Source organism: Homalodisca vitripennis, chromosome 4, assembly GCF_021130785.1.
Source record: "Homalodisca vitripennis isolate AUS2020 chromosome 4, UT_GWSS_2.1, whole genome shotgun sequence".
NCBI lineage: Eukaryota > Metazoa > Arthropoda > Insecta > Hemiptera > Cicadellidae > Homalodisca > Homalodisca vitripennis.
Genome location: NC_060210.1, coordinates 108249963 through 108268929, shown reverse-complemented (window position 1 = coordinate 108268929; position 18967 = coordinate 108249963). Strand labels below are relative to the sequence as shown.

General features: G+C 35.6%; 1 protein-coding gene across 4 annotated transcripts in view; it reads right to left on the bottom strand.

The window, feature by feature from the left end:
- LOC124359939 (pumilio homolog 2) overlaps nt 1-18967 on the bottom strand; it is a 395716-nt gene that overhangs the window by 352958 nt on the left and 23791 nt on the right. For all 4 annotated transcript variants that reach the window (XM_046813107.1, XM_046813111.1, XM_046813108.1 and 1 more), the window contains exons 4-5: nt 9689-9775; nt 7003-7098 (exon numbers count right to left, since the gene is read on the bottom strand). In XM_046813107.1, coding sequence (XP_046669063.1) covers nt 7003-7098; nt 9689-9775 — 183 coding nt within the window. The remainder of the gene's footprint in view (nt 1-7002; nt 7099-9688; nt 9776-18967) is intronic.

The following is an 18967-nucleotide window of genomic DNA, read 5'->3' as shown; positions in this document are numbered from 1 at the left end:
CAGTCAATGTGTTAAACTACTGTACAATAACTGACTGCCTATAGTACACATAGTTAGCAAACACCTTCACTGCAGGTCTATACTGAGTGGGACGAACTAGTCTAACTGTGATTGTGCCCTGTAAGTTGTTTGCTACAGTCAATGTGTTAAACTACTGTACAATAACTGACTGCCTATAGTACACATAGTTAGCAAACACCTTCACTGCAGGTCTATACTGAGTGGGACGAACTAGTCTAACTGTGATTGTGCCCTGTAAGTTGTTTGCTATAGTCAATGTGTTAAACTACTGTACAATAACTGACTGCCTATAGTACACATAGTTAGCAAACACCTTCACTGCAGGTCTATACTGAGTGGGACGAACTAGTCTAACTGTGATTGTGCCCTGTAAGTTGTTTGCTATAGTCAATGTGTTAAACTACTGTACAATAACTGACTACCTATAGTACACATAGTTAGCAAACACCTTCACTGCAGGTCTATACTGAGTGGGACGAACTAGTCTAACTGTGATTGTGCCCTGTAAGTTGTTTGCTATAGTCAATGTGTTAAACTACTGTACAATAACTGACTGCCTATAGTACACATAGTTAGCGAACACCTTCACTGCAGGTCTATACTGAGTGGGACGAACTAGTCTAACTGTGATTGTGCCCTGTAAGTTGTTTGCCACAGTCAATGTGTTAAACTACTGTACAATAACTGACTACCTACAGTACACATAGTTAGCGAACACCTTCACTGCAGGTCTATACTGAGTGGGACCAACTGTGTCTCACTGTGATTGTGCCCTGTAAGTTATTTGCCACAGTCAATGTGTTAAACTACTGTACAATAACTGACTACCTATAGTACACATAGTTAGCGAAACACCTTCACTGCAGGTCTATACTGAGTGGGACAAACTAGTCTCACTGTGATTGTGCCCTGTAAGTTGTTTGCCACAGTCAATGTGTTAAACTACTGTACAATAACTGACTACCTATAGTACACATAGTTAGCGTACACCTTCACTGCAGGTCTATACTGAGTGGGACAAACTAGTCTAACTGTGATTGTGCCCTGTAAGTTGTTTGCTATAGTCAATGTGTTAAACTACTGTACAATAACTGACTGCCTATAGTACACATAGTTAGCAAACACCTTCACTCATTGTGATTGTACGCCGTAAGTTTTTAGCCACAGTCAACATGTTAATATAGCTCATTCAGGTAACTTTTCTTTGTCAGATTATTTTTTGTTATAAAATCTTTTATTTCCAGGAGCCATGCATCTGTTTTCATCATCTTTTGGTTCAACAAATTTTGGCTAAATTGACACTAACAAAATTTTAGCTTAAAATAAGGATTAGTGACACAATTTTTAAAACATGTATAAACCTCCAGTTAAAATAAATATTAGTCATATCAATCTGGCAGATGAAAAAGTAATAAAATTGAGATAACTTTAAAAATAACAGTAAAACAAACAAATTCTTAATCTGCAATTAATGTATATACAAAAATTTGCCTAACACCTAAAAATGAATATTTAAAAAAAGTTTTACATGAGTATAGCTAAAAATTTAAATATAAGGGCAGGTCGTGGTATCTCATTATACATCTGAAAAATAAAAATGTTAAACTCAAGCAACTCATTTAGAGTTCTTCTTGGTTCACTGGACAGTGCCCTGTAATATATCGTTAATTGTTTTGTTATCTTCGTTTCAATAACATATTTAAAAATCAAACCTCAGAAAATACAGTATCTACGTGCTCTCAATAAACTAAAGTATCCAAAATAGGTATTGAAATTTCTGAAAAACCGCACAACTTGGCTTCAGCAACAATACATTAGTTGAGTACTTAGCAGCAACATGAAGCTTACATCACTGAAAAGATTAGTTCTCTCTAAATACATGGTTATTTTATAAGTCTGACAGACTTGTTAACAGGAACAGATAGACCATTGGTTGCATTTGATATTTTGCTTCATTTATCTCAAGGAACAATATCCCTAAGTTTGTGTACAGTTTTGCTACATTCTGTACATATATAGTATTACAAGAGGTAGAGTCAAAAAGTTCCTGGAATCGATTTAAAAATACATCCAGCACCAGTGAAAAATTTGTTTTGCAGCAGTTGGTACTACTCCTGGGGAGAGAATATCTGTGTATTGGTACCGCTCAGTTGCTATGGTTTCCTTGTGAAAAGTTTTTTCGTGTGCCTGCAAGTTAACCTTCTTTATTTACAACGTAATAACTAATGAACAACAATCAAACATTAAATTCTGTGTTTTGCTTCAAAAGTGACTTGGTGACATATGTTAATTCATGCCTACGTAGACAAGGCGATGAAGAAAAGTCAAGTTTATGAATGGCACAAACGTTATTGTGAAGGTCACGTAAGCATTGAAGATAACTCTTGTAGTGGAAAAACTTCAACTGCAATCAGTAATGAAAACATTGAGCGAGTACCAAATTGTAAGAGCAAACTGGAGACTTGACAATTGACAAAACTGTGATAGAGGTAAATTTACACATGGTAGTGTCCACAGCATCCTTCATGATCATTTGAACATAGCCTACACCGAATTTGTTTGCTAATGCTTCCCAAAATGCTAACTGACAACCACAAAAGAAATCTAATGTTAATAGCTAGTGAGTGAATTGATATGGCTGATAGAGATCCGGATTTCCTAAAAAAATTGTAACTCGTGACGAATGTTTCTTTTTTGAACCTCCTCAAACAAAACATCAGTCCTCTGAAAGAAACACCTCCAAGGAAAGAAAAATATTGGCTTGGACTTAAGCAAGGGAAAAGCTATGCTGGATGTCTTTTTTAGCAACAAAGGTTTAATTCACTTTGAGTTCATTGCAAAGAGACAAACAGTGACCAAAGAACTTTATGTGGAAATTCTTATTAGGCGCTTAAGAGATGCCATCAATACGAAACATCCAGAAAAATGGATGGGAAACAATTGGTATTTGTTTCATGACAATGCCCCTCCAAACCAGTCATTGTTAGAGTGTAATTATCTAGCCAAGAACATGTTACTACGCTAGAATATCCACCCTACTCGCCTGACCTAGCACCAGCCAATTTCTTCCTGAATCCGCGGTTGAAAACAATGTTGAAAGGAAAAGATTTTCAGACGCTGAGGCTGTCAAAGAAATCTCTAATTGCAATCATGACAAAAACAATTAAACAACTTTCACATAGTGATTTCCAAAAGTGTTTTAAGTGAAAATAGATTGCAAAGTTTTAAATTTGTTCAATAAACATATATATAAACCAATTCATAGAACTTTTTGATTCTACCTTATACAATTTTCTATCATTAGACACTTTTTTTCCCTTGGGGCGGCCTACTGCCATGCACTTAAGTCTCAAGGGCTTTTTGCGCACCCCGGAAACACACCATGAGGCCCACCAGTCTACAACTTCAGCAGTTCAACAAACTGCCGAAAACAAACTATCAAGTCCCCCTGGGAAAATTCACCACCCCTGTCCAAACTACCAAAGATGGCATACCGCTCTCTTGCTATTGCAGGGCAATCAAAGAGCAGGTGCTCAGCAGTCTCCTCCTGCTCATTACACCTTCCACAGAGCGGATCCTCCTGAAGGATGCCGACTCTGTGGAGATGCTTCCTCAGGTGACCATGCCCCGTAATGAGACCAATGACCTTAGAAGACATTGATCTGTTTGATGAGAGAAGGTCCGAAGCCACCTTGGAGGAAGGTGACTGTAATACCATTCTACTTACTCTCAAACCCGGATGCAACCTCCACCTTCTCTCATGCTCCGCACGAATCCATTTCGAGACAACCCTACAGGATTCACACCTTGGAACACCGCAGAACGGTTGAGGACCCGTCATAATTGTCGCTGAGCCCTGGTTGGCCAGGGCATCAGCTCTTTCGTTCCCAAGAATCCCCTCATGACCAGGAACCCAACAAACGGTTACATTGTTGATTCTGGCAAGGGAGGAAACAGCCTGATAGGAATCCCAAACCATTTTGGATTTGATCATGCAAGAATCCAGCGCCATCAGCGCTGCCTGACTGTCCGTGAAAATATTAATCGTCTTGCTCCTATATCGCAGACGAAGATTCTCACGAGCACATTCCATAATAGCTGCGACCTCCGCTTGTAAGACTGTCAGATACAGACCTATAGGGACCACCAGCTCCCTACATGGTCTCACTCCCAGAATTCCAGCGCCTGTGCCGCTTTTTGTTTTAGAGCCGTCTGTGAACCATTCGAACTTTTGTTTTACATTACAACTTCTTGTCTTCTCAGTGATTGAAAAAGTTTTACAATTTTAAATATAAAACTAATTTCAAAATTTTCACACATATTATTCAGAATAAAAAATATGTTTATTTTTCCTAAGCACTTATTTTTGAAATTTTTGTGTTTGAAAACTAAAATGTTTTCTTTCCTGCTAATAACTTTTTTATATAATCAAATAATTTATTACAAAATGAACTTTATGCTGAATCAATTGATATACAACATTGTTTAGACAAGAAAAATGTGTTTGGTAAATGGCCACAAGATGGCTGGCCAGACTACTATGACAATGGCTGTTATAGGTTTTTAACATTGATTCATGTGTCACCGATTTCCATTTAGAAATTTTGAGATTCAAACCTAAGTCTTCCATTTTTGACAAATTCTGTACATAAAAACTGATGAAATTGTTTTAACTAGACTCTTTGTATGTGATTTAGGGGAGTTGCATTTTCTTTCTTTGTTTAGTCCAGCGTAGCACACGTTATCTGACTTATCCTGTCAAATATGCTGTGTTCAGACATTCTTAACTGCATCAAGAAAATGTTTAGGTGTGTTCAGACATTCTTAAAAGTATTAAGAAAATGTTTAGGAATATTTCCTTCATTCATCTAATCTAAAAGCAATCTTCAATGATGAACACTTGTACTAGAAAAGAGTTCTGAAGGCATGAATGGAATCATTTATGGCTGAATTAGGAGAGAATAAGGCAGTATAGAGTATCTCCATATTTTTATTTTTTTCACTTTCCTTAGGATAGACTGTTAAAAAGAGCCTTGGAGAATGTTCTGACATGAGCCCACAAAATGACATCCCAGTACTAGCGATGGTTGTAATAAATTAAACTTGTGTCATATGGTGGTACGGACAAGAAATGATCTTGATCAAACTGTAACATGTGCATTTTTATACAAGGTGATTCATGAAGATACGCAGAAACTGTATGAGTTCATTCTACATATAAAAATAATGAAAAACATTATATAAACATGAGTCCGGAAATGTTTTGTTAGTGAGTTATGGCTAGTGAAAGATTTTTCCCCGGATTTCAGCTCACCATATAAAATTAGGTATTTCTGATGGTAAGGTAGATTAATGGGTTAATTCAGTCATTTATTGAATAAAACAGGCCCCAGAATTGTACGTTAAGTAAAAACCAGTGTCAAATGGAAAAAACAGGGAGTGAAAAAATACATTTTTTTCATCTTTGGGCAACAATAACTTTGTTATTTCTCCAAGAAATACACCAAAACTTTTAATAAAGCTTGTATAACACTTTATCCTTGAAAACGGTGTAAATAAAGTGCACAGAAAGCGAACAGATGATTAGATTACCATAAGAAATTGTCCCCCACTTAATCTATCTTACCAGAATTTCAGAGAGACCTCGTTTTACATAGTGAGCTAAAATCCAGGCAAAATATTTTGCTAGCCGTAACTCACTTATGAAGCATTTCCAGACCCATGTTTATATAAGATTTTTTTATTAATTTTACATGTAGAATGAGCTCTAACAGTTTCTGTTTGTTTTAGTGAATCAGCCTGTATAGTGGATAGATACCATTATTTAGTTGTAAGAACAAGAAATTCTTTGAATTAGACTATGGCATGTTCATCTCATTGTCCATATATAACATATATACACTTATTTACAGCATAAAAAAGTTTTTTGATAAAAATATAAAGTATGAACACCTTTTTTTAGCATTACACGTATCCATATTGGTGTTTGATACATTTTTTGGGCAAGAGGAATATCAGATAATGATGAATTGTTTCCACTGTCACTATCAATTTTCACAACCAAACACAATTCACTGGTTTATAATCATCCAGACTACTTGACAACAAACCTGACAAAGTAATATCATCATGCACTTTATTTGTTGATATGTCACTTTCATCATCAGAGCTAATATTTTCATCATCCAATAGTTAACATATATAATTTGAATGAGGATCGCCCATTTCACAAAATTACAATCAATTATAAACAACTAGCCTACATAATGACCTAGCAACAAAGAACGTAAAGGCCGCGCAGTGCGTCACCAGCTGCATAGTCCGTCAGCTGCATGTTGTGCGGCATTTCGATCGATATCAGCTGACAACGACTAATATTACGAATATAAACTACCGGTATATCAAATGAATTGGTATTTATGAGTAGAGGATTCGACTGGTGCAAGTCTTGTCTTTATAACTTAAATGGTTTTCGCGTAATAATAGCGAAAAGTTGACCAATGGCTGTGCTGTTTTTATCAGATCAGTTCACAAGCGGTATTGATGAAGGTCTGTGCCATTGGTAATCAGTTGGAGCGTTAACCGCAACACCTAGATACAGAAAAACTACAAGACCAATTCGACAGCATTAATGATGACTTTTCTTTCAAGAAAGTATGACACACGTGGTCACATTTATTAGTACACAATAATGTCACGTAATTGATACTAACGATCACGTGAATCTTGAGGCATCAGTATTTAGGTCCGGTAATGAAATCTAAAAGTTGATCCTGAAATTAAGTTACATTTACTCTAGCACATTCAAGTTTGTTCTCTATGCCTGAAAATTAAAGATAATTTTCAAAATTCTTGATTTTTAAGACCAGTAGATACCCTGCTGTCCACTAAGATAGGCAGAAGATCAGCCTAGTTATACAGCCAGAGTCATATGATGGTAAGAAAAATACCCAGTACCTGAATGTAACATGTTTGACTTACCTGTCCATTACGAGGATTCATGTCTGGTGGTAGAATGCCAGCCATGTGTGGTGGAGGCTGAGTCATATGGTGATATAAGAAATGCTCTGAACCAGGCTGTAAACACAAGAATACATTAGTATATCATTCTAGTGTGTGATAAAAAAGCAACAAAACTAGTAAGTAGTAAAACAACGCCTTATCAATATTATTCCATTTCTGGGATGAGACCTTCGAAACCGAAGGTAGTCTCCTAACGGTGAAAATTTTGGTTTCGAAAGGCCTCGTGCAAAAAATGAAATAATACTGGAAAAGAGTTGTTTTACTATCTATTAGTTTTAAATTTTTCTCATTACTCCAAAGAATTTTCAAACAATATTATTTATGTAAATTTTAGTATCAGTTTTTATATATTTTAAAGAACATTAAGTGTTTCGGAGAACTGAGTCATGTGGGCTATAACCAATTAGGCTAAAAGAAACAACAACAAATTAAACAAGGAACTGTTTGAATGATTTTCAATTTTTGTATATAAGCAGGACAGACTATTCAAAATTGGAAACCATAAGAACTAACATCCCTCTTTCTCCAAACAGTAACAAATCTCTTAAACCTGAGGTTTTTTTAAATACTCTCTGTTACAGAAAATTTAAAATCTTAAAATCGATGAGCTTGGCATTTATTTAACACATCCACTGTTATAAAAATCACAACTGACATTGAAAATGGCTAATAAACTTATGACATCACCATTAGTGACACGGTTCCGTGCTGCACGCCTACAGCATAGCACTCTAGCACACAACACTGTCCACAACTTGTCTAGTACGAGTACTTACTGTCCCGCTCATTCCATTGTTTGGTATACAATAAATTTATAACCTCTTATACTTTTTATAATGTCATAACATAGAAAATTATTTATTTAAACTATTTAATTGTAGTTAAAAGTGATGTGCTTAAAACCAAAGTTTCCATATTTAACTTTGTAATTTTAAGAAAGAGCCTGTCAGCAACCTCGCAGCATTTTTTTTTTAAGTAGTCTTACCCCAAGCCTAAACCTTATAGAAAGAGGAAAGTGATTATATATACCAATAGCCAAAGGAAAAACTGTTGATTTAAAAATCAACTGTCTCTAAAATGAATTGGGTAAAGAACTTGATGCATGGACTTATCAATACTGCACTTTAAACAATGGACTTTTAGGTAGTTATTTCTTAACTGCATTGCTTATAAAAAATTTAAGGTTTGGTTTAAGTCTGGAATTTTACCATTTTACAGGTCTTCAGGATAGGCTGTGGTGAGGGATAGTAACAGATTAGTGCTAAAAACATGATAAGCTTCTTCTGCTGATGGTGCATAAATGACAGATTCCTAGTTTTTTTTTTATTTATGCCTTCAACTAATTTAGGTTTCTGTGGTTAAACCACCTCCTAGTACATTGTGGGAGTCTTTGTAATAGGTTATATGGTCTTTGTAGTAATATTTGTTAGGCCCAGTTTTGTGCATAATGTCTATTTAGTTCCTGAATGGTTTATTATTATATTATTTGTTATTCTATTGGCAGGTAGTCTGCCGATGTTATATTACGTAGATCTAATGTTTCATTTAGTGTTATTATGTCCTGGTCTATGTTGATAATGTTTGTCTCCCATTAAAATGAATGATGAGCTCTCTACTTTGTTGGTCTCCCTTATTGTTTGTGAAATTATGTTTAGTTCATCATCGGCATTCCCTGTTGGTAAACTGTACTACCAATTACTTGAAAAGGTATGTATTTCGGTTTAATCTTTAAAAAGCATGTTTACATGTCTATTCTTTACAGTTCTGATGGATGCACTAATGGATTCTGTATGCAGATGTACTCTTCTCAACATAGCTACACCTTCTTTTTTGTGTCATTTACCACTGAAGATAGAGACAGTTGGGGTTTCATCACTCTGATAGAGACATTTAAAGACTGTGGTAGAGGATATTCAAATTCCACTGAGTATGCTCTACCTTCTTGCTGCATTTTATCAAGATTATTATTTCAGAATTAATTTATTCTTCTATTAAATAAAATAAGGTATTTAAAACTACAAAGGAGCACCTTAATTTGGAGCGCTTTGAGTCTATTTTAGTTCTTAAAAATGGTTTATTTTACTGGGGGAGTTAAAACAATTTGGTCGCTATATTGTTGTGATGTTGTCAATGTTGTCTCATTTTAAAATCTGTCTGCAAAAATGCAAATTATGGCCAATATTACACACCAACTTGCTGGTTCAACATGGAGAGTCAAAACACAACCTCTTTTCACCATACACTAACTGGGCTCTCTCCTGGGATATTTTGTGATTTCTGATCTAATGATTAGATTGGGTGGTACGGACCCGGAGTGGGCAGATGTAATGCAAGGAAATCCAGATGGAGAAAGACTTTCTGTCCGTCATATGATAGTGGGTTCATAGACAATGGAGCACACCTACTTCGGGAGGTTTAGCCTGTCTCCACAGATTAGAAGGATCTTGTCTGGATTGGCTTCATAGTTTGGATTTAACTCTGTGACGGGGGATATAATTTCTTTTAGGCTTAGTATGTTTTACTCCTTTTGACACATGTAGTTTGCCAGGGTAACTCAACATTCACATGGATTCAATCCTTCCCACCATAGCTACGTTATGTCTATTGAGAATGTATAGGATAATATAATTCTGATTATACTCACTTTCATTACAAGAGGATGTATTTCATATGGAACACTGTTCATGGACACGGGCATTTTTGCAACAGGATATTTCCATTTTTCTTGATTCTGTAATCATACATTAAAACACTTAATAAAAAATTATTAATACAAAAGTTGATATCTTATTCCATAATTAATTCAAACTTGCACCACCACAAAGAGCGTATGATATAAATATTTATTTAATCACAATTGTTCTGATTTTAAGGTTACGGAGGGTTCCATACTACAGTAAAAGTTACAACGAACAAGGTACAGTATGTTTCTTGATTCAGCTACTGTAGCTGTTACAATTAATAGCTGTAAAATTACCGGCACATATAAAAACGAACAAACACAGAATGGACTACACTTTGTTCAATCATTACATCAGCTGACGGAGAACAGACCGTTGCAATTATAAAACTGTTTACAGACCAAGGAGAAAGAAAAAAATTACATAACTGGTTTATATAGATAGTTTGAAATCAACTGAATAATGCTATTAGGTTAGATGCCTCAAGTAACATTGTAATATATAAAATACATAACGTAAAATTTGGAGATGCTGGCAATTAATATACTTTTTAGCGTCAAAATAAGAGATGCTGTCACTCAAAGGATTAATACTCATATTTGCCTTCACATTATTCAACAGTTTATTTAGTTTTTCAAAAGTCCTGACTAAATATTTATCTTCACCAACAATATCTACACCAGATGACATGTAAATGTTTATGTAAATACAAAAATGTAATTTTGAAATACTAAATACCTACAAACCAATTTTAATTCATTAACATGGTGTATTAAATTTCAGTAAGAGGGAAGTTTTTTATTTTCTGGTTAGGAACATTTGTCCTGTGGCAAAGTTTTAGACAAAGGTATAAACTTTATTTTTTGTTCCAAACAAATTTTTCTCAGTTTACTAACTTCACTGGGAAATGCGTGCAAACCTAAATTATTGAAATCAAACACGCAGAGCGATGCGTGCGCCGTGTGTATACACACAATTTCTACTGAACTTTTTTTTTAATAGCAATACTTTACTTTCTATTATTTTTATCATTACTCAACTATAGTACTATGTATTGTAACCATTGCGAAAATTAAATAAATATTTTAAGTTTAATAAAATTAACCATGCTTAAAACAATCTTTTTGCCTTCCTTAGCAAAATTATTTTAAATATAAACATTTTAAACACATGTAGTAATAGAAATAATAAAGAAACATTTTTAAGTAATTATTATTAAACAAGTGACATTGTTAGTACATACTATTACATAATCACAGTGAAATTATATGTCAGTCCATGGTTGATTTGATTACTTGGTGGTTCCGAGATACTTGCTTTTAATCTTTGTCAATGTCACTGTCGCTGTTTTCAGTGTCTGATGAGTCGTCTCTAAGGTTTATAATAAATGGTTCCATTATGTCATCTCCAACAATTTCTTTAGCCCAATCGTCAGACTGAAAATTCTCACTGTGTCTCACACAATTTTCCCAATCGACAACGGTGACGTTATCTATAGCTTCTTAAGTGAGTTTTTCAACATCTGCTAATTTGAAAGTACTTTGTAGCAACTTTTCGCTTGACTTGTGCCCAGATAAGTTCAATCGGGTTGTACTGGTAGTGGTAAGGAGGCAACCTCACCACTTCATGGCCCCATGACAACGCTAGTTCGTCAAGCTCATATTTTTTGTTTTCTAAAAGGTATCACTTTTACAAGTAATTCCGTTTTAGTTTCCTTGTCAAGAAAATCAATATTTTATCTATTTAACCAGTCTTGTACAACTTTTTTCTTCCAGTTAGATGAGGGAACTTTGTCAATTTGTGCAGAGTGGTAGGGTGCATTGTCCATAACAATGACTGTAGGTTCTTCCAAACTTGGTAGAAGATCTTCACAAAACCACCTCTTAAATGATGCATAATTCATTTCAGCATGATAGTCTGTACCGGTTGTTTTAGATCTAAAAACCCATTTGCACTGTGAAATAAATCTTTTGAATTTCCTGCATGACACACTATTAATCTAACACCTTTCCCTGTTGGCACTTTTTTTGTCAGAATGCTGCCAAATAAAATGTTTTGTGTGACTTTGGTTTACCCATGTTTCGTCTAGATACACGCGATCAACGTTTTCATCCCGTACAGATTTCATTTTCCTTAAAAATTGTGCACGTGCAACCACAATGTCCTGTCTTTCCATGAAAAATTTACGACCATCATTTGCTTTCTTAAACTTAAACCCAACAGTGTGCAATAGCCTCCTAGTTGATCGTACACTTCCCTTGAAATCAATATTTTCCTGAAGTTTTATTCTCACTTTTTCAGCTGTTGGAAACTCACCTTGGTCATAAACTCCAAAATTGTTCTTTGAACCAGATCACAATCAAAGTCACTCAAAACAGTCAGTTGTTTCTCTCGTGAATATTGTTTTCTTGGGAACAATAAATCACATGTTGGTGACAATTTTTGTTCCTGGACACATCGTTGAACAGAACGGAGACTTAATCCACACACTTTTGATGTAAATTCTTGACTTTTCTTGAAGTTAATTGTTCCAAGAACACCAGGATCACCTAAACCTTTCAGAAAATTCAGGATGTTAACTACAACACATTTAGTTTGATTATTAAAATCACTTTTTTTAATACCCTCTAATCGTCTCCTTTTCACAGGTGTTTTTTCATTTTCACGTGAACTACCAGCTTCCTCCATTTTCAGTATGTAACTACACTCACTAACTAGTCAGACAGTAGAATACGACTAGCACTGGCACTGGCAGGGTGGCGTGTGGAAGCTGCAGCGTCAGCGCGATGCTTGGACTAGGAAACAATGTGCACACAGCGTTGCCAATATGTGCCTGAGAGCGACCGATTCTCGACCTTCCTCCACTTCACCGGTCCCATACATAGCAGCAGCGCAAATCCACCCACCCGCCTTATTTGGTGGCCGTGACTGTAGTACTTGACTGCTCTGACAAAGTGAGCTGAACACTGGAATCATAGACGTAGTGGTGGTGGTGGACCAGGGAAGAGAGATGAACAAGTCACCACAACTTGAAACCTAGTTGTTGCTAAACCTAGAAAGTACTGTAAGGGTGGTCACTCAAAACCTCGTATCAAATTCCTGGCCGAAAATTTCCGATTCTCTAGTATATTTTCAAGCCAAATAAACAACTGTAATACTGTATTTAACCCTTACGCCAAGTGTAACGGTGATGGTTTATCGTAACCAGCTCTATTTGCAAGAAATGCGTCAAAATAAACATAAAATATACTAATTATAAGTCAAATATTATTTTTAAACTATAGTAGTTTTTAATTTGGTTTTATATATATATATATGTATATATATATATGTATATATATATATATATATATATATATATATGTATATATATATATATGTATATATATATATATATATAAAACCATTGTGTACTGCCAATCAGTAGTCGTCCGCGAATAGATTTTCTTTTGGATTCGAGATTCAGCTTCCCCATATCAGTAGGATATTGTGAAATCATAATTTTTCAAGCGTATTTAAGCACTTCTGTTGGTGCTGGAATCGAGTGAAAATAGCAGCGGTATCAATTATGGGAAACGATCCATCCCTATTATAAATTTTGGAGACATTATAACAAATTTACGCATATCAACGCATGTTTCCCTGAGTCCAAAATTCATGCATAATGCACGCTTTTCCAGATTCTCATCGTTAGTCCTGGATAGAGTCCCGCGAAAGTACCGTGGCTCTCAATATATATCCCACTGACAGCCAATACATGAAGAATTAATCAGATAGTGAGGTTAGTTAGCGATCTGTAGAATAAGTACCTAGACACAAGTACAGAAAAGTAAGTGGCGGATAGTTTGTTCCCGAAGCATCCTCAAGTAATGTATGAGGAGATTGCTGCAACACATATTCCAACTGTCACGGAGGCAGAACTTGAAGATGCCCTCAAGAGAATGAAGACCAAGAAGAGCCAAGGGCCGGACGGTATCCCCTCAGAGGCTGTTATAATTGCAGCTAAGAGCCAGCCTCAGAAAGTCCTTCAGGCTATGAATCATGTCCTTCTCAATGAAGATTTCCCATCAGAGTGGAAAGCCGAACTATATACCCACGTTGTACAGACCGCTATGCCTTTTGGATACGTTCGGGAAGCTGCTGGAGCATTTACTTCTGGGCAGACTGAAAGCAGATTTGGAAAGAACTGGTGGTCTTTCTGAGAACCAGTTTGGGTTCAGGGAGGGCTATTCTACGGTGAGCGCTGTCCAGAAAGTTTTAAACTTAGTGGATCATGTGGCAAGTGGCACCACACGGACCAGACAAATCCCGGCAGTAATTACCCTGGATATCCGGAATGCTTTCAACAGTGCATCATGGCAGAAGATATTAGACATAATGAAGTCTAGGGGAATCGAAGCATACCTAAGAAGAGTGATTCAACAGTACTTAAAGGGCAGGAGTATACTGGTGAAGACTGAGGAAGATTTCTTAGAGATGGAAACATCCAGTGGAGTACCTCAAGGCTCAATACTGGGACCCACTTTATGGAACTTGCTTTATGACGGGGTGCTCAGGCTTCCTTTCTCAGAGGGTGTACGCCTAGTGGGATATGCTGATGACTTAGTGTTAGTTGTGATTGCCTCATCAGGGTGACTCCTTATGAATAAGGCGAATCAGTCAGATCAATCAGTACCTGGTTACAACATCATGGGTTAGCAATCGCACCTGAGAAGACAGAAGCTATAGTTATGGTAGACAGAAGAGTACTCTTGGACATTAGATTTGAGGTCAATAGAATTGAAGTCAAACCTACTAGAAGGCTCAAATACCTGGGAGTTTGGTTAGACCATAGAAGATCATTCAAAGTCCACATCGAAGAAGTCTCTAAGAAATGCACTAAAGTTGCTGGATGTCTTAGCCGACTTATGGGGAATATACAGGGGCCCAGTCCAAGTAGACAAAGATTGCTGGCAACAGTTGTTGAATTGATCGCTCTTTATGCAGCCCCAGTCTGGACAAGGGCTTTAAACTCGGCAAGAGCAAGAAGTACATTAGATCAAGTACAAAGAAAAATGGCTCTGAGAGTCTGCAGTGGTTACCGCACCATTGCAGCTGATGCAGCATTTGTCATAGCAAGTGTCCCGCCAATAAGCATAAAAGCCGAGGAAAGAGTACATCGGCATAATGGCATGGAAACTACTGAAGCACAGAATAGACTACTAGATCAGTGGCAAGAAAGATGGTCAAGTAGTCAGAAAGGAGCATGGACAAGGACTCTCATCCCTGATGTTGCTCAGTGGGTCAAAAGAGGACATGGCGAACCGAATTTCTTCCTTACACAGTTTCTCTCTGGGCATGGGGATTTCCAAAAATACCTATTTCGTATGCAGAAAACAGAATCCGAGAACTGCAGATACTGTCAGGATGTAGACACGGCAGAGCAAACCATACTGGATTGTGAGAGGTGGGACCAGCTGAGAAGACCGTACTTGGTGGAGCTTGGCATCCTGACGAGTGGCAACATCATAATTAAGATGATTGAAAGCCAAGATCAGTGGGACATGGTGACAGAAATGGTTGAGAGGATCATGAGGCAAAAGAAGATGGAGGAAGGACATGAATAGACTAGAAGAGTACAGTAGTATATGTCATACTGCTGAGACCCTGCTGGACTGAAGTAATGCCTTTTGGTGATCCCAGTTCCAGTAGATGAAGTGCAGGAGGTTTTAGTGGGTAAACCTAGGGATCGTAGAGAAAGAGAAGAAGAGGGAGTCCCACACACAGGAGCTCTAAAGCGGAGACCCTAGGTGCATTTCCTCCTGAAGAAAAAAAAAAAAAAAAAGTACAGAACAGTAACTTCTACAGTTGCAACCAGAATACGAGGAAAATTAATGTTATCAATTACTGGCTCCTAAATATTTAGTGTTAGCCTTTACAATAATGGAAGAATAGAATCACCCCATCACGACAACACACCTAAAAAGTAAATAAACACATGAAAGGCTGTGGTTTGTTACATTGTTTTTGTTAGGTTGTAGTCATGGACTATGAAACATTATGGCATAAAACTCTTTACACACCTTAGCTATTTGGTTTGAACAGTTCGAATCATCTGAACGATCGTCACGCATGCGGGGAATTCGTTCAGGTAAATTTCTTTGATTAATTCTAGGCTGGAGTATGGAATGTTGTTGTGGGGTAGTTCATATGTTTCAAATTTATCTAGTTTAATAGCCCTTCATAAAAACATTATAAGATTGATATGTAATGCTAATAGCAGAGAACATTCTTTTCACTTTTTGTTAGAAATTATATTTTACCATTGAGATATTTTTAAAGTTTTAATAATTTTTTTTGGTATTAAATGGTAACTCTGGACCTATTATTGACAGCTCTAGTTATACTACTAGACTCAAAATCTTTTCGATTGCCTAAGACAAACGGTTCTTTATTTCAGAAATGTTTTGTGTTTTTAAGTTATATGTTTTTTACTTTAATTCCAAGCGAAATTAAATTTTATATATATATATATATATATATATATATATATATATATATATATATATATTATATATATTTTAAGACTGAAGCTTTGGTTTTTGAGTAAGAGTGTTGAAGATGTTGAAAACTTATATTTAGTTGCTTAGTAAAAATATTTTGTTCTTACTTTATAAATGTATGTTTTATATTGAAAGTGGGTTGGATTTCTCTAATTAACATGTGTATGTAACTTAAATTATTTCTTAAATGAATGAGTAATTTCAGTTTGTTTACGATTAAATTTACTTGTATTTTTATATTGTTATTATAGAACTTGGGTTTGCTACTTAGTTTCTTCTTTCCTTTAATTAAGAAGCCGATTATGACTCCCACCCAAGTACAAGATTTGTTTCTTTTTGGGTTGATATATTATTCTCAAGTTGCATACTGTATTTACATGTATTTGTATGAGAAAAATAATCACATTTATTATTATTATTAAATAGTTGATTGGAGAACTGACGGAATTTCTAGCTGTTGTCTAACCAATCCCGCTCTAACGACAAAAACTGACATGCGTGATTGATTCGGTCGACTGGCAACAACATAGCTGGGTTGAACTGGCAAGTAAAGTTGCGAGAGAATTTGTACAACTGGTGCATGTGAAAAGATAATCATTTTACTCAAAAGAACTGTCGCATGTACTTGCTACAGTTGTATTGCTGGTTGTTCCGAGAGTCAATACAAGTCTGTTTACACACGGCTATGACGTATTGTTTATAATTTAAATTTTAATAGCCGACACTGATCTCCAGTTCTTGCAAACAAGTGGCCAGCATTGGTAGCGGCAACGCTCGCGAGAGCTCTTGCACCTGTTTAGACGTGATTTTTACAGTCGGACACAAAACTTGTGCAATTTTTTTCCAGTGTATAAGCAGTTAAGTCGAGATTTGGATGTGACAATGATACCATAACATGACATAACTTTCTTTGTTTTAACCTATGTAATCAGAAGACCAATCGGAAAGTGTGTGAGGAGCAATCTTTTATAGACCAACCAAGGCCTCCGCCGCAAAATGTTTGTGTTGTACATATGGGGAACACTCGACACTAGCCATGACAGAAGAGAGTGGCAGGATGGTACCACATGATGCCGCTTATCCGCCGCCAATTCTAGATAGTAAATGTTTCTCCTGCCGCTCAGCCCTCACCTAATTCTATATTGCTGTGCAACATGTCGGAAGAAAGCATGCCCTTCTTGACGTTACTTTTTGCAGCTTACCCAATAATTTCTTCTTCAAAAGGTATCTTAACAGGCCTGGTAAAAATACAACTGAAATTCTGATGTACTCAAACAGAACTATATTATGACTGTTTGAAACCGTCAAACAAATTATATTATTCAAAGAACCGAGCTATTAACCTTGTATATAGGGTGAATAGTGTACATTTTAGACCAGTGCAATCTATCTGATACAAGTCTTGTCAAAACACTATTTTCACTCAAGAATAAGAGTTGAACAACATCGTCCGGAGACCCCACAGCTGAATAATATTTAAATACAAAAAACTTGTTTGTATCACGGTCATTACAGCTTTACCGCTTAATGAGTACCGCTCGCTTAGTGCTGAAGTTTGGAACGATCGGCCAGCCAATTTTAAATTGTTCAATGCAATGTTACGTGTTCCTTCAGGGGGGGGGGGGGAAATGGTCTGCCACGGCACAGGAGTAGAACAAACCGAAGTATACCCCACTACACTAGTGGAGGCAACCCTCAGATGAAGCTCACAAACATATATCTATCTACATTCACAATTTCACGATCGACGTCACGTAAAATACGATGTTTCAAGATTGATTAGTACTTGATTCAAGAAGCTGTCAATATGTCTTGGTTTAATAAGTTCTGAGACAGAAAACTGTTGAAATTTTTCCGGTTCCCATGGAGATTCCCGGCCCGTTAGTTAACCTCATGACTGGCACCCATTTTTTTAGCCATTGTAAGAATTATATTAAACTGTTATATACCTTTAAAATTCTTCAAATATATAACTTATTATATGTAATTGTTTTCAGAATATTCCAATAAATTCAGAATAATAATAATAAATTATATCCATTAATATTTTTTATTTTAAACCAAGATTTCTGTGTTTAAATACGCTTGATATGAATTTTTTAAATATTTTATAACTTTGCACTATTGTATCATATATGTATGAAAGATTTATAAAAAGTCCAAAATATACAAAAGAAGCACAATTTCATCGTTACCCAAAATATACATATAGTTTTAGTGGTTTTACATAAAATTTTTGAACTTAGGAATGTATTTTCAGCCATTTGTACAATGGCTTTATAACACTGGAAAGTCAACCTATATATGGTGTATTATATAACTTTGCTTTCAGAATATTTCAAATAATAATAATAAATTATCTTACAACCATTTTCGTACTTTAAAAAAATTTCAGTATTTGAACATTTTTGATAAGAATTTTTTAATTTTTTACAATTTTGCACTATTTCATCATATATGTGTGAAAGGTTTATATAAATTCCAAATCATACAAAAGAAACACAATTTCATATTTACTAAATATATATATATATATAATTTTTAGCAGTTTTAGTTAAAAAATGTTTACTTTTTTTAGTAATTTTTAAGTTGTAACGCAAATCTACTAACATAGTATATTTTAGCATTGTTATTCAATTGCTTTACAACACTGAAATTCAACCTATATTGACTTATTATATATCATTGTTTTCAGGAAAA